The sequence below is a fragment of the Podarcis melisellensis genome (assembly GCF_964234715.1).
Source record: "Podarcis melisellensis genome assembly, chromosome: 5".
NCBI classification, from domain to species: domain Eukaryota; kingdom Metazoa; phylum Chordata; class Lepidosauria; order Squamata; family Lacertidae; genus Podarcis; species Podarcis melisellensis.
This window is the reverse complement of record NC_138537.1, coordinates 37,630,657-37,656,128: the sequence shown is the minus strand read 5'-3', so window position 1 is coordinate 37,656,128 and position 25,472 is coordinate 37,630,657. Positions and strand designations below refer to the sequence as shown.

At 41.1% G+C, this 25,472-nt stretch overlaps 1 protein-coding gene and 1 long non-coding RNA gene across 3 annotated transcripts in view; both read left to right on the top strand.

Annotated features, from left to right (window-relative positions):
• LOC309369668 overlaps window positions 1-25,472 on the top strand; it is a 171,526-nt gene that overhangs the window by 133,770 nt on the left and 12,284 nt on the right. The window lies entirely within an intron of this gene.
• Window positions 1,966-22,895, top strand: CLDN18 (claudin 18). Of its 2 annotated transcripts, none has more exons than XM_081910601.1 (5): window positions 1,966-2,243; window positions 16,842-17,006; window positions 18,540-18,651; window positions 19,979-20,089; window positions 20,984-22,895. In XM_081910601.1, the coding sequence occupies exons 1-5, from the start codon at window positions 2,024-2,026 to the stop codon at window positions 21,123-21,125; spliced, it is 750 nt and encodes a 249-aa protein (XP_081766727.1). In that variant the 5' UTR covers window positions 1,966-2,023; the 3' UTR covers window positions 21,126-22,895. The 2 variants fall into 2 exon arrangements, with proteins under 2 accessions (XP_081766727.1, XP_081766728.1); XM_081910602.1 differs by lacking the exon at window positions 1,966-2,243 and adding an exon at window positions 13,064-13,342.

Here is a 25,472-nt window from a genome sequence, read left to right as displayed (position 1 = left end):
CAAGAGTGACTTCATCTAGAATACACATGATGCTACAGCTGCTGACTTTAGGCTGAGTTGCACCATGTGATGTAGTTCTGATTTCAGACCTAGCCAAGTCAACATTGAGCTGTCTATTAACATTACTGAATTTTCCTGCCAGCAATTTCCTGTTATTCCCCCCCCCCCAAAAAAAAACCCCTAAGATTCCAGCCAGCAGGACTGATATGTAAGTAAATTCAGAGGCAATTAAAACAAATGTGCACATTTATATTATATTATCAATACATAAATATGACACTTGGATGACAAGGCCAAGAAACACACAATATTGTATTACCTGAAAATCCTCAAAGTTTCAACACTTAATTGCTCTTTTTATGTTAGTAATAATACAAAGAAGCTTTCTTGCCACTACTGTCTAGCAGGTTTCCGCCCATATATCCCAGGGGTGGGGAAGGTCAGGCTCTGTTGTCAAATGCAGGCCTCCAAGTCTCTCTAGGACTTTGCCACACACACATATCATTGCTCCTGCTCTGCACCCTCCTCTAGTGATTTTACCCAGCTGGGATGGGTCAATGAACTGTGGTAAGGCCTCTTGCTTGCTGGGATGAAAGATGGAGAGTGGTGTGGAGAGCTGTGGAGACACACTTCTTTCATATTCCTTCAAGCAGAGGCACAAGAAGGTAGGACAACCTCCCCTCCTCCACCAATGAACTGCCTTCCAGATGTTTTGGATGATGATGATGATGATGATGATGATGATGATGATGATAATAATAATAATAATTTATTATTTATTATTTATAGCTCACCCACTTGGCTGGGTTTCCCCAGCCACTCTGGACGGCTCCCAACAGAATATAAAACAGAATAAAACTTCAAACATTAAAAACTTCCCTAAACAGGGCTGCCTTCAGATGTCTTGCAAAAGTAAGGTAGTTGTTCATTTGACATCTGATGGGAGGGCGTTCCACAGGCTGGGTGCCACCACCGAGAAGGCCCTCTGCCTGATTCCCTGTAACCTCTTTCATTTGTCAGCTGCCTCGTTTGAGAGAGATAAAAGACATGGAGCCCTCCAAGAGCACTCAGAATACTCAAACCTCTGCTGTTGTTTAAGACCACTATTTCCCCTTCTGTCCCCTCCATCCCTACTCTCCCCAACCTTCTGCTGTTGTTTTAAATTACCACTTTACCACTCTCAGTGTCTCTCACTTCTTGCTCCCATGTCAAGGCCACTGCTATTGTGCGACCTGCATCATCACCATCATCATCAATTATATTTCCCCAGCCACTCTGGGTGGCTTCCAACAGAATATTATTATTTTTTTCCATTTATTTGGTCTGCTTTAGTTTAAATTTTAGTGATGTTTAGGATTATTGTTTTGTTTTATAGTTCTGCAGTTGACTGCCTTGATAGGAATGTCTTAATAAAAGAAGGATATAAATAAATATGCTTTTAATAAATAAATGTACACCCAGAATCCACACGCAGATAGACAGATGCAACATTACTTGCAGAAGAAAGGAGGTAATTGCTGGAATAATGGGTCAAACCCCATATGTATTGGTACATTTCCCTGATTTCTAATAGGTAGCGAGAGTAGTAAATTATATTCGAAACCTAAAGGGGAGGACATGTCAATGTTTTTATGCTAAATAACAACATTTTAATGACACGGCCAACTTCGCTCCTTGGTGTGTAAGCCCAACATTTCTGTAACAGAAAGGTGCCTGCAAGGCTTAACTAATGCCAACCTTTTTGAATTAGTCATGAAAACTATTCTCGAAAGGTAAATAGAGAGTGAGGCATTTGCAATATGGATAACAAATGGCTCCTGGTACCGACTGAGGCAAATAATCTAACTGAAACAGATAACAGGAGCAGGGCAAGTCTGTATGGCGGAGGCCAAATTTCCCTTCCTGTTAGTGACGTGTGCCGCCTCCTGTCAGTAAAAGCCCCATTTTGCTTGACAGGTACTCAGATGCGATCACAGAACCATCGGTACACCTTGCAGAGTCCTTTTCAAAGCAAGTCGCCATCATGTCTGTGACAATGTGCCAGTCCGTGGGCTTTGTGGTGTCAATGTTGGGGGTCGGTGGAGTTATTGCCTCTACTGTCATGGACCAATGGAGCACCCAAGACCTTTACAACAATCCGGTGACGGCCGTCTTTAATTACCAGGGTCTATGGCGCACTTGTGTCAGGGAGAGCTCTGGTTTCACCGAGTGCCGCTCCTATTTCACCATCCTTGGACTACCAGGTAGGGAATATGCTGTACTCTTAATAGTGCGATTCAAAAGAGCTGGTGGGATGAAGCGACTCAAGACTGCTGTAGGCCTCTGAGAGAACTGGACCCTCTCATTTGCTCTTGCTCCCCTCCTCATAATATTATTCTCATTTCCATAGACTTTAAGAAAGGGCCGGGGGAAGAAATTTGGTTTGGTGGGCCTTTTAATGCAAGCCTACTTAATTTGCGCTGCCCAGAGCAATATGAACTGGCACACACCTATCCTTCAAAATGTGCCCTTCTCTTAGTTTTGTGATGAAATAATGTTGACATGTATGTGTGTATTGAAATTCATATTTTAGTGAAAGTAATGTACAAAATTGCATTGTATTGGGGATAATTGCTTGCGTATGTTGGAGGAAATGCATACAAAAATGTGCATATTAGGAGAAATTTGCATAAATACACTGACAAATTGCTGTGAGGACTTTTTTGTTTAAAAAAGTTGCAAACCGATGTGGAACTGTGGAGCACTGAACTTAAAGATTGGGGAAAATGAGAAATGAAGAGAAGCCAAAATTGACAGATCCGTCTATTCCCTACCTAGAGGACAGCATTTTATATAGTGAAATGTTCTGCTGGAGATAGTCATATTTCCCCCCTCACACTGATGCCCATATCATCACCAACACTTGCCAGGCTGGCTGATGTGGGGGCAGAAGTGCAGAAACATGGATGCAGAACTATCCAAAGGGGTCAGGAGGTAGAAGGCAAATGACAAAAACCCCATATGACCTCAGTTTTATTTCTAATGATGTGGGAAGAGGATGGCAGATTATATACATGTGTGTGTGTGTGTGTGTGTGTGTGTGTGTGTGTGTGTGTTTGAAATGGAGAATTCATAAGTACAATATTGCTTTTGTTCAAATTTCCCCCCACCATCCCAAGTCCACATGACCAATGTCATGTTGATTTTGGGAAGGAGGTATTGTCCTCCTTTCTAAAGATACCTCTAAAGGTAGGATTTTAAAAGTTAAGAATAAAATATATAAGATAGAAGTCATATACAATCAATTAAATAAAAGCTACTTTCAGGAGACTAGATCTTTACCTCATGTTGTGCCAGGCCTTTGGGTTTTTCTTACCCCCACACTTTCTTATTAAATAGTGTAACGTTTAGTCTTCAGATGATTTAACATCAGATTAGAATTTTTTTTCCCTTTTCTTTTTGGAAATATAATCTTTGCTTTCTATTTGTTCAGAGAAAAGGGGAAATCAAACCTCATTGGGGTTGAATTAAAGCGCTTGACACCTGTCCCAAAGCGACATTATGAAAAGTCTTTTGTGTGTGTGTCTGTATATGAATTTTCTTTTCTTGACTGGAGCCATTGCAAAGGTATCCTCTTTGTTCTTGCTGCTCAGGCGATGCAGAAAACCCTCCACATTTATCATCCTCATGCCCTCCTTATCAACTGCTGAAGAGCAGCCTACAACTTAAGCCGTTGTTCTAAATCTTTAATGCCAGAAACAGATTTTTAATAATAATAGCATACACCTCCTGTAACATAAATATGGCGACTCTTCTAGTATTTTGCTAGAAGTACAAAACTGGTAAACAATTCCACCATTTTTATAATGGGTTTTTAAGATTTATCTGTACTTAATGACTTAGTTCTATTTGTTTTATATTGTGGTTTAGTTCCTCCAGGGGTAAAATGGTTAGTTAAGACTCTTCTGAACTTACCTATATAATGAGGTGTCCATACTGAATAGAAGCATCTGTCAAGTCAGTACCTAGTGTACTCCTCTTTTGCTGCTCTTTGTAGGTCTCTAGACTGGGGTGACCACTCTTAGGAACATAGGAAGCAGCCTTATATTGAGACAGACCTATGGTCAGTCTAGCTCAATATTGTCTACAGTGATTGGCAGTGGATCTTCAGGATTTCAGATCCTTTCCTAGCAGTACCTAGAGATGGCAGGGATTGAACCTGTGTGCTCTTCCACAGAGCTATGGCCTTACCCTAAGAGTCTTCCTTCCTAGCATGTAGGTATAGGAAAGGGAATGTTGGACGGAGCCTTTCTGGCATCTGCCTTAGTGGTGGGGAAGATCCAGAAGCGGAAGACTGGCAGCTCTGCGTTTATGCTTTACTGTTATTTTTATTACAATATTTGTAATTCCAACATATGTCTTTTTGCACAAGCAAGTAAACATATCGATATTCGATGGGGAGAGCCGAACAATAAAAAGTGACAAGCAAACCTGACATTCCAATTTCCCTGTATTGAGTTTAGGAAGGGATGCATTTATCAGTGTGTGCAAAGAGCAGCGGCAATGAGTTTCCTGCCAAAAGTGTGCTGTGTGGCGGCAACCTAATCTGTGTGCTTGTGGTGTCAAAGGCACCTGTGATACACTTACACATCATGGTCAGCTCATGTTTTCCTCTACAGCAATTATATCCATGGAGGAAAATAGCAATGCCTGAAGTGGCCCAAACAATTTCTTTGAAAACAATTGCCGGCAGTGCCTCCTACAATTTGTTTTGCAGGTAGTGGTGTGCTCACATTGCTATTTTAAAACAGTAATACTACATTGTATTCATTGTACAATATAGTTAGATCTGGCTAAAGAGTAAAGTTTGCTCTTGCTTTCACCGTGTTAAAAACTGCATGTCTTCATCCTACGAGGCAAAGTAGGTAACGTGATGCATTGATAAAATAAATATCGGCAAAGTAAATGTAAGACTAGCTGTTAGCAGTAGGAATGAGGGAGCTTCTAAACCTTATAAAGCTTGCTTCCTGTCTTGGCCAAAAACTTATCCAAGGTACCCTTTCCTTTAGTCTCTTTCTCTCTTTCTCAATACTGGGATCAACAAGGAAGAGGAATCCAGAGAATTAGCCCAGGAAAAATTAATCTCACAGGCTGCCAGGCTTTGAGACATATGGAAGTAAGAATCCCCCCCCCCCAACTGTACCTTAAAGCTTTTGGTTTATCTTGGTCTCCACAGATCTTTCTGCGCCATGTGGTGCCCTAAAGTTGAGGACTTTTTGCACAGGAAGTACCAACAAATGACTTATTTGATTTATTCTTTAATATATGTCTAGACAGCCCTTCACCGCTCAGAAAAAAACTCCACAGCAGATTACAAAGGGTTAAGTTAAAAACATTTACAATAAATTATAATTAGCCTGGAGGTAAACAAGCCAAAAGCAGATAAAAAATGCTAAGATTTGTTTTACACACATATTTTTAAAGCAATCATGAACTCAGTAACTTCATTTCTGGCCAACACAAGGCATTGGAGCCAACTACTAGGACTGACGGTTCTTTGTCACCCCAATAAAATATTTGAGCCCCCCCCCAAATGATGGACTTTGCCATTCAAACGGTGTGTGTGTACCATGCCATATGATCAATTATGTGGGGTGGGGTTCTCCTGCCCCCCAAATATTTTATTTCAGTTGCCACCTCTTATAACAAGGATTAATGTTTGACAAAGCATGACTCCTGGTAGCATGACTCCAGTGTGCAAAAGGCAGGGGCGCATTATGGTGGGTGATGCAAATGGGTGTGTAGTATTCTGCATGTGGTACTGCTAGAAACTACCCTTCGTTGCTTAATAATGAAAAACATGGCTGGAAAAGTAGGAAGTGAATCATAGCTGATGGGGCAGAGTTGGGCAAGTCACACATCTCAGCCTCAGCCATTCCACTTTATAAGCAAATAAAAACGATGGGTTGTAACCGTGCTGTTAAGATGGCAGCTTATGAGTCACCCCCCCAAAAAAAAGAAGACATAGGTTCACATAAGCTTTGCACGTGCTAATATATAAGTATATATGGGAATAAATGCTTCCATATAAGTATATATGAAAATAAATGCTGAAATAGAAATGTAATATAGTACATCTCACCTCAGGGGGGAAACTGTGGCCAAGTGACCCACATGCCTGCTCAGTCTGCCTCCCCACATGGTCAAGGGACAACTGCATGGCCCCTCCACTTCCTTCTTAGGGTTATTCATCTTTAAAGAAGGCTTGGCCAGGAACAGCCTTCAAACAGAGGATAGGTCCTCTGTAAGGTAAGACGCACATAGGATAAGTGCTGCTGTGAACAAAATGAAATAGCTCTTATACACCACCTTCCACAGCCATGAGCCATTGTCCTTGAATGTGTGGGGGGTTTGTTTTGTTATTTTGGTAGCTGTTCAGTGGAGGTGGAGGTGGTGTGATTATTATTATTATTTTAATGGCTCTGGGCACAATTGATCACTTGTCACACGGCAAGAGAAGAAGTCCATTTTCACCTCATGTGAAAAACAAAGCCGGCTGCAAGGCAAAATATGAAATATTCTACCTCACTTCCCCAGGCACTCGAAAGTAGAAAAAGAACCACTTGGGAATAGACCTTGTGCTGAGAGACAGAGGAGACAAAGCTATCGCAGCTCTGCTTGGCCAAAATAATATCAATCTGCAAGCGTGGAGTGGTTTTGTGTGTGATTCAGCACTGTGCACATGTTTTTAATTAACTTGTCATCCTAAAGTGCTAACAGACCAAATCAATTAGCATGTAAATTCCTCAGCCGCGGAGGAGGATTCTGACACCCCCCACCAGTATTCTGTGAGTAAATGTAATATAAATGTACATACAAATATGTTTTACTTCAAAGTAGCTGGTAGTTGGTAATCATTATCAGCATAGTCTAATGAAGAAAGAAATGGCATACACCCACCCACCCCCAACAAAAAACTAAAGCAGCATGTCTTTTGTTAAGAAGAATAAAAGTAAAAACATTTTTCTCACTTATTGTATATTTTATGATTGTAATTGCTGGGGATATCCAAACAAGAAGAGCCTTGCCAGTGAAGCAGGTCCATGTTTTACTGGGGCGTTCTGGGTGTGTGATAGAGCTGTCTTTACACCGTTTGCAATGAGTAATGGAGAACAATGTTTCAGGGAAAACAAGTAAATATAAATAATCAAATTGTAGCAATATGTCTTTCTCTAGGATGGAAAACTATGAGATTGAGGGATGAGTTTACTCTAAGCCCGCCCCACCCATTTTTACATTACAGCCACCTCACCCGCTTGGACATAGTTAATGGGGCTGCCAGTATTTCCATTATAAAGCCCTATTTATTATTCTGACAATAGCAATTTATATTATGAACAATAGTGTCATAGTGAATAAAAACAGTAAGATTGGTGTGGAGCAGCCAGGCAACCCAAATGTATCACTGACATTTTGGTTTCAGTGTTTCTCCCCAACCCCCAACCCCACCCTGCCTTAATGCTCTCAAGTGCACCAAAAACAAAGAGTCCTTGGGATTTATTTTAGTTAAAGTTATTCTGTCCTTAGAAGTTTACTAAAATGGGAGAGTCTAGTACAAGATATTGCAAAAGGGAAGGTGTAATGGCAATTAATTGTGTCAGTCTTCAAGCCATTGGTACTAGAGTAGGCATAATGTCTTACCTAGCACTACTCTAGAGTAGCATCTGTGGCTGGAGAACTATATCCTCAATTTCTGTTCCAACCGATCTCTTACAAAAATGTAATCAAGGTTTGATATACCATCAACAATTATCCCAGCTAGGTCCTATTCAGTCTCCCATCACCTACCCCATTTTACCATCCTGGTCCAGATAGCATAATTTATCAAGTTAGAGATGCCACAAAACTATCATATGACCATTTCCTTCCAGATTTGTGATATTTTCATGACTTCCACAATATTTTCCATGAATATATCTCGTATCCATGCTCATAACAGTCGCAACTTTCAAAAGTTCTCTTCCCTAGTCTGGTACTTCCCAGCGCTGGTGCTGCTTTGAAAGAGAGCTAGAAAATGGTGTGGTAGCTGCTTTATTTGTAAACCAAATGAAATATCATTGCATCTTGAACTCCAGCCTAGTTCATGCCATTTGTATTGATTGTAAGAAGATGCCAATTGGGTGCTGGACAAGAATGGTGAATCATTTCATTTTTTATGGAGTCAACAGATCACCAACACCTCTAGATCCTTTTCAGCAGTGTGTTGGCTGCATTTTTTTAATTGAATAAACCGGTGAAGATAGAGGACCAATGCAGACTGAACTCCCTGCCTTTATAACTCTGAGGATCAGATGTATTACATGAACATATCTGATATGCAAATTAATCACTGGGTGGGCCCTGAAAAAGGTGGATTGGCACTTGACATGGTAAATGAACAAAGGCGGCCCTAAGGCCTTCAGACTAAGGGTCTTTGTGTTTAGAGAGAAAACTCTAATTCATCCTCCAAAGCCATTCAGAGACTCCGATTACTGAAGTTTCACTCTTTGGGTTCAAGTCCACAGCATGAGAAGTACTGTACAGAAAAGGGTGGAGTTGCCTTAATTTCCCCCCAGTTTTTCCAACTGGATGTCATTCTGTGGGAGTATGCTATATTTACTGAAAAAGAAAGTCAACATGAGTTTCGGGTAGTTTTGTAGGAGCAGCAATGATAACATTGAAATGTTCCAGTGGGTGCAGTGATCAAATACACATTTGTCTGAGGAAAGGGCAGATAAAAGGGGTGGGTGCTGCTGAAACTAGGAGTTAGGGTGTGGCTCAGTGGCAAAGAACAAGTTGCATGAATCTGGTTGCCTGTACTATAACACAGAATGAGCCAAACAAGTGCAATACAATTCATGCCTGGGATGAGTGGTCCATAATGGGGACTCCTTGCCCCATCTATTCCAGGAAGATCTCTTCACTGGATCATGGGGTGAATAGGATCAGTAGATTGATGCTCACTGGACAATCAAACAGATATTTTAATAGGCTAACTTTGTCATTAGCATGAGAGTAACCTGCAGCCCTCTTCATGTTGCTGGACTCCAGTTCCCATCAGACACAGAAAGAATGGTCAGGGATGATGTGAGATGTAGTCCAGCAGTGGTGGACCTTGGCGTCTCAGATTTCAGTGGCACCCTGTGCAATGCCAAAATCTGCCACCCCCCATATCCAACATTCTCTGTCTGCTAGCTTGCACAAAAACAACAAAAATCCAATGCTTGTTGTTTAGTCTTTTAGTCATGTTCGACTCTTCGTACCCCATGGACCAGAGCATGCCAGGCACTTCTGTCTTCCACTGCCTCCCGTAGTTTGGTCAAACTTATGCTGGTAGCTTCAAGAACACTGTCCAACCATCTTGTCCTCTGTCGTCCCCTTTTCCTTGTGCCCTCCATCTTTCCCAACATCAGGGTCTTTTCCAGGGAGTCTTCTCTTCTCATGAGGTGGCCAAAATATCGCAGCCTCGGCTTCAGGATCTGTCCTTCCAGTGAGCACTCAGGGCTGATTTCCTTAAGAATGGATAGGTTTGATGTTCTTGCAGTCCATGGGACTAGTGCACTAGTGGAAGCTAGTTCAGCAACAGCTGGTTCTTGTTGCACAACAGTAGATTCTTAGGCAATCTGCTGCACAACAATCTTTGGCAATGTACTTTAGTAATGTACTTGTGTTTTCCCTTGTGAAATAACGGTCCCCAGCACAATTAGTACACTGGATGCAACCCAACTCAGCTAGATGGTGTGGTTCTTTATCATGCAGCCTCTTAAACATCCAGCCTCTTAATTTTTATATATTACCGGGATGCCCGGCCCACCTAGGCAGTTATTACCGACATGTTTATATAATAGCCTATACATACTAAGCTCCTTGTAAATTATCCCTCCTAATGATAGTTTTCATTCAATTTACAATGAGAATATTGTATTGATTGTGTTTGTCGAAAATAAGAGTAGCATGACTGGGTAAAAGCTGGATTTGTTTCTAGGTCAGAGTTGAAGTAAATCAGTTGCAAGAGTGTATTAGATCAGAATTGATGAGCCCGGAGTCCAGAAGGCCTCTGTAACTCACTGCCGTGCATCTGGCAGAGCAGCTTGGCAAATTTATATCGCTCCCCAGAGCCATTTACCACAGTGGAGAAACGAAATTAATTTCCTAATTCTTACAGCTATTCTGCCTTTCTCAACAACCACCTATAAAACGGCTGTTCTCCCTTAGCTTGTATGAGGGCATTTCTAACCGAAGCCACCATTGGTACATTCATCCACAACTTGATAAACTATGATTCATAAAGCTCTAGACAAGAGCCATGGCCATTCACTCCTTCCTTGTTTCTTCTCTTTCCTTCACTCCTCCCTATACTCACAGACTTTGGCACAGAGATTCCAGCTTACATTATGCCAGTGTTCTTTGTGATGTCTGAACCAGAGAACTCTGGATTGATGTTGGTTAACAAAACAGAATAATAAACCAGGGGGAAGAGAGGGGAGAGGCAATGAAGAAACACATGGCCATAGGACTCATACATGGTTAATCAGCTATGGCTTTTTATTCTGTGAACTGCCCTGAAATCTCTGGGTATAGGGTGGTATAATAATAATAATAATGGAGCCATGGGCAAGTGTTTAAATACAGCCACAGTGCGCTTGATTAGGGCTGAGGTTCTGCTGCTATGGTCATCTGGGAAATAATGGAAGCAGAATTATAGATGGGTGACCTCTTTGTGTAGGTCACTATTCCACTTGAACCAATAATTAAGTTGTGCCATCAAGTGTCACTTTAGGCTGGTTTCTCAGTGAGCATAAGGATGCTAAAGTCTCCTCTCCTGTGTATTTATATGTTCCCCGCCTGTTAAGGTCATCCCTAGTCATTTTTCAAACCCCGAACAGCTTTACCACATGTTCTGAGAGCAGGCCCTGGGTCCTACTGAAATATAGCAAGGTATCCTGGGACATGCTTTTGGATTGCCATCTGCTTCACAATGGCTTCTAAAAATGTTGCTGTTCAAAACAGTCACTTGGGTTGTTTGTATAGTCAGGCCAACCTTGTGTCTCCTGTGCACAGAGGTTTATTGTATTTTCAGTTGTAACTTGTAGTAGTACATTTATGGCAAAAGGCTTCATGCCCATATTACTTATTTCAAGAAACTTTGTGGCTCTTTGGCAGCACTGTGATTCACAAATAAACCCACTCAGGTCCAGTTCACATGTAATGGTGACCCGTGGTTTAAAACAAACCATGGGCTACTGCTGGTGCATTCTGCTCAATCATATCTGCCCATCCCTTCAGGGAAACAAACCAGAGCACAGGCATAACCAGAACAAACCTAAGATTCTCTTCATGGTTCTTCAGAGAGAAACAAACCTTGAGTGCTGGTTTGCATGTAAATGTAAGCTAGTTTATTTCTTCTCGGCTTGGCACAGGGTAGAGAAAGGTGGTTGAACACACTGAATGAGTCCCAAAATGAGCTGGGATGAGAGATAAATGTTTTGCGATTAGATTGCACCTGTCTTAGTTTTACCCTGGATTTTCCAGACACTTTGTAACAATAAATTGTTCTTAGTTAAGTACTGTAGTATCTCAGATTGTTCTGCCATTCTGAAATACAATAGTTATTCCTGGGACTAGATAGGCATAGTGACTAAGCTATTCACCATTTGATACGCTTTAGACTGGAATGGAAATGGCACCAGCCAAACTATTTACTCCGTTTAGGGCTATGGTTCGGAGACATTTATGCTCTATCCTTGCTATGGGCATGTTGGTGCTCACCAAGGTACATTTATTTAAATGTTTCATATTTTGTTGGTGTTCTTTCAGTCCTCCTCCCAACTCTTCTAAACCTGAAAGACTCAAAATCAAACATGCCGTCCAGACCTCTACTGCATTTCCTCTTGTGTCAACACAGTACTAGATGAATGTAACAGATAAAGGGGTTGCACATTGGTAACAATTAGGTTAAGGAAGCAATTTATTATTCTAGGGGTGCAGCCCAAGACACCTTCCTCATTGTTAATTCAGTAGAATGATTCATGGTATCGGGTTGTGTAACAGCTTTTTTGAAATGTGCAGGGCTTACCACCCCATCCCCAATTAACTTTCAGCGTTAATCAGCACCAGTAGAACCTCTCATCTACTAAAATAGAGCAAAAGAACTGTTTTACCTTAGTCCAGCAGCCCTGTCTTCATCCCTGTTTCGTAATGGATGAACTCAACAGCAAGAGTACAAGAACAACACATAAATCATCAGAGCCATTTTATTCCAGCCCTACCATTAGATAGCAGATGATGGGGGAAGAGATCAGAGACAAGGAATTAGAGGACAGATCTGCGTGAGCCATTGAGATTGCCTGATACCTTCTCAGCTAGCCTGCTATGTTCAAGCAAAGTAGACGGTCCTATGAATAGCTTTCCCAAAGAGGGAGCGTTATCGCTTCTCCTATTCTGAAAATGAGCAGTTTTAGAGTGTTTGCAAGGAATGAGTTTTATACCTTTCCTGGTTCAAGAGAGAGATCTAATTCCAAGTAAGGAAGAAGCAAACAGTCACAAAATGCAATGTGATTTTTAAATATTTATATTTTTAAAGTCCCACTTCACATAACAATCGCTAAAAGTCTACAATGGAGTACACTTTGATGCTGCTGATGAGAGCAGGTCATTTTGGAAAGCACTGAAAATATAGCTTGTAATGCTGGTGTTGCCCTCAGTTCCTTTCGTCTCATTGGAATCAGCAACATGTCAGGTACATGGAATAAGCAAAGCTGAATAACAGGGGTAAGAATGAGGGGGGCTGATCATGTGCATTATGAACAGATTGTTCAATGCAGCTTGCGGGTTGACCTCCATTAGTCCAACAATGACTCTTTGGCCAACAAGGGCTTCTAAGGGACAAAGGCACCAGTCTTCACTCCCGCCAACCCCAAAGCACACACCAAGCAACAGAACTGAAACTGCGCTATCTTGCAAAAACACATTGAGTCAACAAAGCCTGTTAATGGAAACCATCTGATAAGGGCAGCCACCGTTGGCTGGTACAGTGAATGGGACTTCACTGCTTCCTTAAGCTTTGGCAGTGGTGTAGTGGCTTCTGATTGCAAAGGAGGTCTCATGTCCACTACAATTTGCCAAGTGTTGGGCTTTGTGGTCTCAACCCTGGGCTTCGCTGGCTGTATTGCGGCCACGGCGATGGATGCATGGAGTACGCAGGACTTATATGATAACCCGGTGACAGCTGTATTCCAGTACCAAGGCCTCTGGAGGAGCTGCGTCAGTCAGAGTTCGGGTCTTACAGAGTGCCGGCCTTATTTCACAATCCTTGGGCTTCCAGGTATGGACCAGGGGCTAGCCAAGTGAGGCTACCCCAGAGATGTGACGAAAGCCAATGATTTTTAATAGGCTAGCAAGAAACAATATTTTAAACAGCTTGCTAATGTAAATGGAGACTAATATTGACTGCAGTGATGTAGTTATAAATGTAGAATCAATTGCTGTGAATAAAACTGTCACACAGAGGATATTAAAGTGCACACATCATTTTAAAAGATCACATTTTATGGTTATGGGGAAAGGTGCCAGAAACCCAGAGTGAAAACTAACCAAACTCCTTTTTGGAGGAGAAGCAGCAGTTTCTACCCGCCAGACCAAGACTAACTCAGTGTGTATTTGGGCACTGTGTATTTATTTGAATGAACTGATTTGATATCATATCTTGGATATCGGTGTGCACACCCACCAATGAAAGAAACAATTTCCCCACATGACAGTAAATAGGTTTAATCCCTCCTTCCACTGCCCGCTGGTAAGTAATATAGATACTTGGCCTGAACATGTTGGGAGGAGAAAATGTTGTTTCTTGTTTTTGTGAAGAACTATGCAGAAATTCTGGTTTTAGTATGCTGTTCGGACACAATAATGATAAACATTCAGGTATCATTCTGGCCTTGTTCTATTTCTGAAATTTTAGTGGAACTTTCTGTGGTCAAAGCAATGAGTGTATTTACAGGGTGTGTACCTGTTGGAAAGTAGATAGGGGCAAAGTTCTGTTATCAAGAAAGGACGTGATTTTAACATCTGGGTCAGTGGAAATAGGCCGCAAATAAAGTAAGTACAACCATAAAATGACTTTGGAATAGACAGACATTCAAAAATATTAAATGAAACATATCTGGTATGTCATGAATTATATATACTTCACATTTTGAAAATCACATTTCTAACTTTTGAAATCAAGTTTTCAAGTGAGCAGGCTTTACATGTCTAGGGTGAAACTATGGTAGTATGATTTTAAGTTGATATAATTTTATATTTTTAAATTGCTACAACCTGCCCTGGGACCTTATGGTGAAGGTGGTCAAAATATTTATTTATTTATTTATTTATTTATTTATTTATTTATTTTACCACCTAATTATTCACATCACAAAGCAGTGTACATAAAACAAAGCCCAGGATTTCTTTTTATCATAAAGCCAAACAATACCTTTAAATCCCTGCTGGAGCAAAAAAGTCTTAGCCATATACTTGAAGTTCCACAAAGAGTGTGCATGTCTAATGTCAGTTGCGAGGGAATTCCATAGGCTTGGACCCATGAAACTGAATGCACATCAGCTAATAGTTATGTGCTATACATCTGAGACACAGGGGACCACCAACAGGGACTCCCCCAAAGATAGCAGTGATGGGGCTGGGTTATAAGGTGATTTAAGAATACAAAGTGGTCCTAAATATGCATAGGTCTTTTGGGGGGTTTGTTTTTTTAAGGAAAATTAAATGTAGTTACGGCCAAAATAATACGTTAGAACACCAGTCATTTTATTTTAATGTGCTTTTAAGTTTCTGATCTTGATAAAACAGGAGCCACTGAAAGGAATTTTGAGGAACTGAAAGTGGAACATAATACATAGCCAGATCATGCATTGCCTTTCTTTTTGCCTCCTTCTGTTCTGTACACAAAACATGTAGTGATCACCCTTTGGTACTTATAGCACTTGCCCAGGAACTCTTGTTTCCCTATGTGAAGATCCCTAGTGAAGATCAAGCCTGAGCTGATGAATGGGGGTCTGAAAATGCCTAGATTGTTAATATTTGTGTTCATGTGTTGACTAATTAGACCACACCTCATGACTCATTTACCAGCTGCAGCAGATAGTATGTCAGTCGGTAACAGTTTGCAAAACGGACTTCTCATAACACAGGGTAGTAGGGTCTTTGGATGGTATGGCAAATATCTTGTTAATTGCTTCCTGTTCAGAAACCTTTCGCCATAGAATTACTGTTACAGATAGATAGCCATGTTGGTCTGCCATAGTCAAAACAAAAAAAATTCTTTCCAGTAGCACCTTAAAGACCAACTAAGTTAGTTCTTGGTATGAGCTTTCGTGTGCATGCACACTTCTGTATCTGTGTATCTGAAGAAGTGTGCATGCACGCGAAAGCTCATACCAAGAACTAACTTAGTTGGTCTTTAAGGTGCTACTGGAAAGAATTTTTTTTGTTTTGGCCATAGAATTACTAAAATAGATTAAACAAAAAAACAAAACAAAAACAAAGTAAGTATCAGGTTTAAGGTGCTTGTTTTAACCTTTAAAGCCCTATATGGCCTAGGACCCTTGTACTTATGGGACTGCCTCTCCTGGTATGTCCCATGGAGGACCTTATAGTCTTCAAATAAAAACATCTTGGAGATTGCGGGCCACAGGGAGATTAGGCTGGCCTCAACCAGAACCAGGGCTTTTTCGGCCGTGGCCTCGATCTGGTGGAACGCTCTGTCACAAGAGACTAGGGCCCTGCAGGACTTGACATCTTTCCACAGGACCTGCAAGACAGAGCTGTTCCACCAGGCCTTTGGCCAAGGCACAGCCTGACCCCCTCCTTCTGTAATCCTCATAGAACTCTAGCCCAATGGTTGCCATTAATTTGACTCTGAATTGATTTTAGAATGAATTGATTTTAGAATGTATTTCAATTAATTGATTGTGATTTTATGTAAACTGTGTTATTTTTACTGTTGTTAGCCGCTCTGAGCCTGGCTTTGGCTGGGGAGGGCAGGATATAAATAAATTATTATTATTATTATTATTATTATTATTATTATTATTATTATTATTATCATTATTATTCATATACTGCCCATCTGACTGGGTTGCCTCAGCCACTAATGATTAAAACACAGTAAGACATCAAACATTAAAAGCGTCCCTAGATGTCTTCTAGATAGTTATTTATTTCCTTGACATCTGATGGGAGGTCTCGACTACCGAGAAGGCCCTCTGCCTGGTTTCCTGTAACCTTCCTTCTTGCAGAATATATGTTTCTTGGAGGGAAAAGGGTTTGAAAGGTTGACTCGAGTCAGAATGGGCCAGCTTTCTACAAGGCAGGGGAAAAAACGACAAAACACATGAGAGAGTAGATGTCACAGGCACATTATCTAAATGTCAAGGGCCATATCCACAGGGAACAAACTGAAGTCCTGTTCTGCTTAGAAAGAACATGTGTGCTTCTTGATGTTTGCTCAACAGACATTAAGCATGGAGAGCAGCTTTGGATGTGGACGTTTCTGAAAGGGACTTCCAATATTTACTTCACAAATCATTAGGCATTTCCCTTCTTTCTTATGAACAGCCTACATTAGCTCGAGCTCAAGAGGTTATGTTTAGTTCTGCATTTAGTAACATGTTTCCCCCCCTACCATGAACATTTTGCCATTGGTTCCTTTGTACCACACAGCCCTTTGATAAGAGTTGATTTTGGTTGTATTAAGAATTGTGAATATTATCCCTTTGCTACTCATTTAAATGATTCCTCTCCTCCCCCCATGTGTTTTGCAGCGATGTTCCAGGCTGTGAGAGCTCTGATGATTGTGGGCATCGTGCTGGGTGCTTTTAGCCTCCTGGTGGCTATTTTTTCCCTGAAGTGTTTACGGATCGGCAATATGGAGGACTCCGCCAAAGCAAACATGACTCTGACTGCTGGAATCATGTGCATTGTAGCTGGTGAGTGATGGTTCTTACTGGGGCTCCACAGTGCATTCTGTTCTGGAAGAGACAATTGAAATAAAGGGGTTGAAAGCATTTAACAAACTTACAACAAGGGACTAATAAAGTTTATAAGCAGGCATTGGAGTGCATTCAGATGGCACTTCATTCCATTTTCCAGACATTTCCTTACCTGTAATTTTTCACATTTTATGTAATATTTCACACAATGTAAAAGCCACTTCTGGAACTCTAGTGGAATCTAGTGGAAATTAAGCACTCATTTCTATGTTAATTGTTTCCAGAAAAAAATATATACCAATGTGCAAATCAATTAACACAGAAAAGTTTTGCATTGTAATTTTCCACAGTTTTCACATGACAATATCTGGGGCTGTATCCCGGCATACAGCTCTTTCCTGCTGTTTAAAATTTAGTCTGATGTAGTATATCAATTTTAAAAACCCATATTTCAATACTGAAATGGGAAGTTGGGGAGAGGTAGTACCTCTGGTGGGGGGCATATTATGCCCCCTTTGGGGTAGCTTGTCCACCTTTGGTCCCACCCTGCACTCAGCTCTATCTTTGGCTGCTAGAAGCTGTCAGGATGTGACAGCAGCCACACCCAAGGAATGGTTTTGACTGGCCAGCTAAACCAGATGAGGGTAGCCAATGGGTCCTAAAGCCAGTGAGAGCCAGTGTGGTGTAGTGGTTAAGAGCGGTAGTCTCTAATCTGGGGAACTGGGTTCGCGTCTCCGCTCCTCCACATGCAGCTGCTGGGTGACCTTGGGCCAGTCACACTTCTGTGAAGTCTCTCAGCCCCACTCACCTCATAGAGTGTTTGTTGTGGGGGAGGAAGGGAAAGGAGAATGTTAGCTGCTTTGAGACTCCTTAAAGGGAGTGAAAGGCGGGATATCAAATCCAAACTCTTCTCTTCTTCTTCTTCTTCTTCTTCTTCTAAACCTTCCGTGAGTTAGGGATTTCCCTTGCATGTGGAGACAGGCTCCTGCCAATTGAGCAAATGAGGCCAATAGTGGATCCAGGGAAGTCGCTTCAGAACTGCAAGCACAGCGGTTTGACTTCACCCCTGGAGGCGCACTCCATTGTCTCTTGAGACAGATGGATGCCAACAATTTCCACACTGCAGTAGGTGCAGTATGCAGTATAATGAGAATGTTAGAAACTGGAACAGAAGCACTAGCATCACAACCAGCAAAACAAATGTTATGCCTTGGACTCTCCTGAACTATAGTAGTGCAATAAACTGGGTGTTCTGTTGCTTAGGTGCAACACCAGCTTAATATTACCACTTTGATTCAAGGACACTGGCACCTGATCCTACTTTCTACATTTCTGGGTAACATAGTTTAAGATATTTAACTTGGTATAGATACACACCTGCAGTGAAAGGTAGCAGCATTCACACGCCTGGACATTGATGATATTATTCTATGGATTCCTGTTTCGTAAGTAAAACTAAGTTTAAAAATCTGGCCTTGACCACCTTGAATTCCATTCTGGCAGCAAGTAATGATCCCTTCTCTCTGGCAGGTCTCTGTGCTATCTGTGGGGTATCTGTTTTTGCCAACATGCTTGTTACAAACTTTTGGATGTCAACAGCTAATATGTATCAACCAGGAATGATGCAGACACTCCAGACAAGGTAATTCTGGGTCATGCACAGCATTCAGTGTTGGTGTGTGTGTGTGTGTGTGTGTGTGTGTGTGCTTCATTCATGACATGCCTAGCCATAATGATGAGTCTTAAGACATAACTACACAAGAGGAATGAACTCTTCACTCCTGGAAATTGTATTCTGTGGGAGGGGCTATTTTCAACACCATCACCAAGCTACAGTTTTCAGGATTCTACAGTTCAACACTATTAAACTGATACAAAACTGATGTGCTCTGTAGTCTAGACTGGCTTTATAAGTTGCATCTCGAGGCCCTAAGACCCACCCCCAAAATAAATACACACAGACACTGATGTGCTCTGTAGAATTGACTGGCTTTATAAGTTAGTGTCATCTTCTTTGCCAAGCATTAACTAGATTCATTGGTAATATATTCAATGTATCCATGCCAAGTCAAGAGTATAAAAGAATGTCATGGATCACACAGTAACAGAGGGAACTACTTTATCCTGGGTCTATAGCCCAGTTTTGTCCATATAGCCCAATATTATATATTCTGATTGGCCACAGTTTTATGAGGTGCTAGACAGAGGTGTTTTTCATCACCTGTTACCTTATCTTTTTTTTAAAAAAATTAAAATTTGGAGATACCGAAAACTGAAGGCAGATCTGCACCATACATTCAAAGCATACTAAATCCACATTTAAAGCATATGACACACCCCCAATAATAATCATGAGAAGTGTAGTTTCCCCTTTACAGAGCTACAGTCCACAGCTTCATCAACAAACAGCATTTCCCAGGATTCTCTGGAGGACATCATGAGCTTTAAATCAGAACTGGATGTGTTTAAAAAGTCTGGTGTGAATATGCACTGAATTAGGGACCTTCACCATGTGCTGTATCACAGAGCGATGGTTCCACTTCCCAGTAATGTGGGTTTAGCTAGGTCCACATCGTGTGGGTGGAAGGCACAGAATGAGTAGGTTGGGATTACGAAACATGGTGCAAAAGAAGTCAGTACATTGGTGGGTTAGATCAGGAAAACAAACAAGGGGGATAGAGGCAGGGTGATGACAGAGACATACTCTACTATAGGCCATGGCTGCAATAATATGCCCCTCCAACTCCTTTTGAACAAATGTCTTTGCCAACCCCCGCACAAAACCCTTGTTTCAATTTAAATACCAGAGGTGAAGCATTCCTTAATTGGAGGGATACAGGTTTCCCATACCTGGGTTATCCCTTAACAAAACTTCATTTTAAATATCCTTTCTAAGAAGCAACATATTGACTTGAGTAAGACACATGGACTGGTGTAAACTAAGTACCATCACTCACTTTGTTTTCCAGGTACACATTTGGTGCTGCCCTGTTTGTGGGATGGGTTGCTGGAGGCTTGGCCTTGGTTGGAGGCATTATGATGTGCATCGCCTGCAGAGGACTGGTACCCGAAGAGACCCAGTGAGTGCCTATACATATTCATGGAACTGTTGTAATGTGGAAGGGCAAGACAGATCCTTTTCTTCATTCTCCAACTTAAAAGGTGGCAGAGTGGCCACACTAAATCACAGGGACGGAGGAGAAAATTGACTCAGTTTGCTTTTGAACTTGAACTTACCAAAATTGAACTTTCCAAAGCAATACACGAACTGGAACACAGTTCTCTAGCCAAATAATGTATAGAAGAAACATGTTTATATTAGGAAAATGCACACAAATAACATAAAAATGCATTAATTTGGCAAAATTGCATTAAAAATGTGTATACCAGGAGAACTTTGTACTAAAATGCTGGTAATTTTTCATGATAACTTTTTATTTTTCCCTCAAACGAATGTGGACAACTGAACATTAGACTGGAGAAATGAGAGAATAATAGAATAATAGAACTGTAGAATTGGAAGAGACCCCGAGGGTCATCTTGTCCAATCCCCAGCAATACAGGAATTTCAACTAAAGCATCCAAGACAGATGGCCATTCAACCTCTGCTTAAAAACTTCCAATGAAGGAGAGCAGGCCACCTTCTGAGAGAGTCTGTTCCACAGTTGAACAGCTCTTACCATCATACTTCCTGAGAGAACCGGAGAGAAACCAAAATTGTCAGATTCACCCATCCCTACCTACGTGCATGATGAGAAAACCACCAAGCATTTCATAAAATGGTTTCTTTCATAATGATTGAGTCTGTTCTACATGTTACTGTAGTGAAATAGAAAATGGATATTTATGGAGCTTACCTAATTGTATTATATTCTTCACTAAGTAACAAGGAATAGAACAGATGATTCTGAGTAGTCAGTTATCTTAGACAGTTCCACAAAGTGACACCACTTTGTGTTTTATTTGTGTTTCAGTTACAAGGCCGTGTCCTACAAGAGCGCTGGATATAAGTCTGGAACTGGGTATGAAGCCAAGAAGGTCCCAGTAGTTGAAACCAATACTATCAAAAGTGATGACGGGAGACGTTCCTATCCTTCAAAATATGACTATGTATAATCTCTTCCTAAACTTATGGTTTTAGACCAAAGCAACAGCAAATTCCTAACTTGAAGCCTTTCTCAAGTCTGTTTTCTTATTTTCTTTGGTTTGGCTTGCTGTTTATAAATGTTCTTTTAATATGACTGTGTATAGTTCCTGACATTATAAAGACTTCCATAAGAACTGTTCCCTTCCACTACATTTGTTATAATAGCAGTTAAAGACAGCTGAAGAATTGGCTTACTAATGTACCTTTTGTTGTTTCTTTTAATAGATGTAAGTAGATGTTTAAGACCAGAACATTACTGCAACGTACAGTGTTGAGTTCATGTAAAGTTCATGAATTGAGACTTCATTCAGTGTTTGGTTGCCCTTGATGAAACAAAATGAAATACGAGGCTAAAACAACACCATTACACAGAGGCCAATTAAAAATTTAAAAATGTTAAAAACTTAATTTCATACAGTACGTAAAACTGATCTAATATAAATTTCTGAAATAACCACCACCTGCTTACTGAATTCCAGAGGAAACAAAGTTACAATTGCTTTCTTCCCCTTTCATTAAATTCATCCTCTCTTGAACAGCCATATGAGCTTATACAGAAAATCCTCATATATAATAGAAATATGTCAGATATTTCTTAGAGCAAACACTTCTTTTATATATTTGAATACACTATCTGTCATAAGAAAACCAGCAATATCCTTCTGACTTTGTGGCAAAGCACAAAATTTACTGCCACTCTTACATTTCAGTCCTGATAATTTGTGCTGGCAAAACTGCCTTGTCACAATGGCACCATACCATATTTTTCATGAGATCACACTGCTATGCAATGCCTTAAGATAGTAACCAACAACCAGAGGAATCTGGGCCACGTGACCTTGAGCAGAATCATGTCATGTCACCCAGAGATGAGGAAACTCTGGCTGTTGTTGGACTCCCAACTCCCATCAGCCTCAGCCAGCATGACCAGTGATCAAGGATGATGGCCCACAGTCCAGAGTCTTACTGAAGAGTCACATTGCACTCTGCTGTCATTCATTACTGCCAGGGTTAAAGAAAAGAAAATTGGCCTAAGAAACTTTTGTTTTTGTATTCTAATAAATATAATACACTGTTGCCCAACTCTCATTCTGTCATTGTTATATCTAACAACATCCAAAGATACACTGCTCTAATTCTAATATAATGGTTTCTTAATCCATTGAATAGACATTACAAGTGATCCAGAACCCCAGTAGGATTACTGTGCAGGTGACACTTGAAAGCCAGGTGAGTTTTCACCTTGGCATCCATTTAGCAGGTCAAGGTGCAAGAACTGAGAAAGTTTGATCACCACAGAAGTGGTACATAAATGACAGAATGGCAGCTACTACCAGCATCTGTGTTAAAATACTCAACTGGATGGAAGAAGCTATCTTTCACATCTCATGGGTAACCAAAATACAAGTTATGTTATAGCAGAAGTCTCAGTAAGCATAGAAACATGTAATGTATACTGATCATCATTTAATATACTTTTAGCCCAGCAGTGCTAATAAATACTGGAAGGATTTATGTTAGCAACATTTGACATTTAGTTTTTAGGCATTTATGGCTTGTTGCATAGTTCTTAAGACCTTTTGCATGTATTTTTTCTTTTTTTTAAAAAAAAACCCTGATGTGTGTATTTTTAATTTAATTAACTAGCTTTTCACAAAGCCCACCTATTGGTTGTATGCCTGTTTCACTTGTTTATAACACTGATTTATTTCTCATTAAAAGAAAATACTTTAAGGTTTGCCATTCTTTTTCTTGTTGCTTGCTTGTCACTTGGGTCTTCAGTAATCTCTAGACTCGGTACAGTGGTGCTACCAAGGCAAGACATTGGGGCAGAGGTCCAGGTCTGTACTCAGCAAAATGAGCCTGAGCTTCTCCCCCCGCCCCAAATGCAGGGCTGGTTTATCACATTTTGAAGTAGAATCAAAGAACGAGAGGGCACCTTTTTAGAGGAAGGAGTCATAGCTGAGTAGCAGAGCATCTGTTTTGCATGCAGATGCTCACATTTCCTTGGCAACTCTAAGAAGGGCTGGGAGAGAACCCTGCCTAAAACTCTGGATAACCACCACCAGTCAGTATGGACAATACTGACATAGATGGACCAATGGGCTGACTTTCTATAAAGTAAGGCCCACTGTAGGACCATTAAGTCTGGAATCTAAAATTATCCAACTGAGCTGCTGCTGCTGCTGCTGCAGTACTGCATTGTAAGAGCTTCACAGTCATTTCAGTTTTATTCCAGGACAAAAGAAAGAAAATGGGGTTTTGCTCTTCACGTCGTTTGTGAAAGCACATTATTTTTCTCTTGGGAAAGTTCTTTACAGGTGCAGAGAATGGCACTCCAAATATTGGCACCCATTGCTTATACAAAAAAACACCCCTGCAAATATCAATCAACAAACCAAGTGACCTTGATCCTACACAATACTAAGACAAATATGATGATCCCAGCAGAAATGTAATTTTTGGAGGCCTTTGTTATCCCTTAGTGTATTTGAAGAGGCTGGCACATGTTTGGGCTGAGCTCATATTGACATCTAAGAAAATAGAAAGAGCCGGTTGGGTCAGGCCAGTGGCCCATGTAGACCAGCACACGGGAATGTAGAGGCACATGGAAAACCACAACGCAGGACTTGAGCATACCATGTCATACGTGTGGAGGAAAACCTTAAACATGTAGCAGAGTTCCCCAAAAATAGACCAGAGGGCAGGGACTTTCAGTCCTCACAAATGCCTCATTGGGGCAAGACCTACTGGGAAGAGTTACTGGGATCACTAAGGTACTAGTACCCCTGACCATTAGGTCCAGTTGTGGACTACTCTGGAGTTCCACGCTCATCTCGCTCTATAGGCCGAGGGAGCCAGCGTTTGTCCGCAGACAGCTTCCGGGTCATGTGGCCAGCAGGACTAAGCCGCTTCTGGCGAAACAGAGCAGAACACAGAAATGCTGGGATCGCTAGTCTTGCACTATTTTGGTTTCATTTGGTTTCATTGAATAGAGAGTTAACTTCTCTGACACTAGTGAAGTTAGTTTATTGCTGACCTACTCCTGACTCTGGCTCCTAACCTCTCCTCCACCCCCCCATTCAATTCACCCTCTATTTAAAACCATTTCTTTCGAGGCAATAATCAGTATTTATATTTATGAACATATTTTAGCCGATTTTGCACCCCCCATCACTTGCGCCCCTAGCGGGGGCCCACCTCACCACCCCCTAGCTAAGGCCCTGCTCCTAACACTGTCTCTCTCCCCTGCCCCACTTTTGGTGTATTTAACTCGCAGTGGTTGTGTCAAGGAGAAACATTGGTGGGGGAAGTCCAGGTTAACATTCAGTGCCTCCTCATGCAATCAGAATCAGTAAAGGAGGGGGACACCTGAATGGAAAGGCTTTCCTTACATCTATGTCACCACCAAAGTACACCCTGAAAGTTCCAGAAGGAAATGTGGGATGTTTTGGTGGACTTACCCCTCTTATCATGGATATGTGGTGATGCAGCTACTTCAGCAGCACGACCGCAGGGCATCTCTTAGCACTGGGTTCTACAAAGAGAACTTAATGCAACAGTCTTTTCCGTAGGGGACACAAACTTTTGAAGTATTTATTAAGTACGGGGCACTATAGACTGGCACTGACTTTGAGCAAAGAATTGTATCTGGAGTTACAAATTGGACTATAAGATAAGAGCTTTCCTGTAATCTCAGTGCAATTAAAAGCCTCTATCTCCCTGCCTGTAGTGACAAGGTTATTGCTCTTCTATAGCTGAGCAGAGATGAATGAGACACTGGGTTAATAGCCCTAAGATTTATGACATAGTTCTGGCCCAAATATTATGGGAGCAGAGCTCTCTTGGTGAGATATTCCAGCTGAACAAACTTGATAGCATTTCTCTTTTCCTTTATTTTTCATGGAGTGCATTATTTTGGCAAATTTTGTTCTGTTTCCAAGGGTAGGTGCTGGTGCCATTTGATTATTTAATTTCTGCTATCATTTATATTCTCTGCAAGGTTTTCATTGGTAGACCCAGCCTTTTCAAAAAAAGAGAGGTGCCAAGTGGGAAAACGAAATGCACACACAAATATTTTTAAACAGGCGGATTCACACACTGACTGCAAATCAGCACAGCCTAATTAGCGTTGAATATCAACCAATGCCAGTTCACACCAGGAAAAGCTGGGCTCACAATATTTACAAACCGGGTCTGTCTAAATATACGGTGATGATTTAGCAGCAGCCATTTGGGACACACCGTTGAATGGATTCATAAGTTGCTGCTAGGAGCGGTTCAAAATATTTTGCCCAGGGGGAAAATGGTACTCT

Bases quoted from the DNA above. Each gene is read 5' to 3' on its own strand.
- CLDN18 (XM_081910601.1), top strand. From the start codon at position 2,024: ATGTCTGTGACAATGTGCCAGTCCGTGGGCTTTGTGGTGTCAATGTTG. The intron at 2,244-16,841 runs GTAGGGAATATG...TGTGTTTTGCAG, and splicing joins CACCATCCTTGGACTACCAG to CGATGTTCCAGGCTGTGAGA. The intron at 18,652-19,978 runs GTAATTCTGGGT...TTTGTTTTCCAG, and splicing joins ATGCAGACACTCCAGACAAG to GTACACATTTGGTGCTGCCC.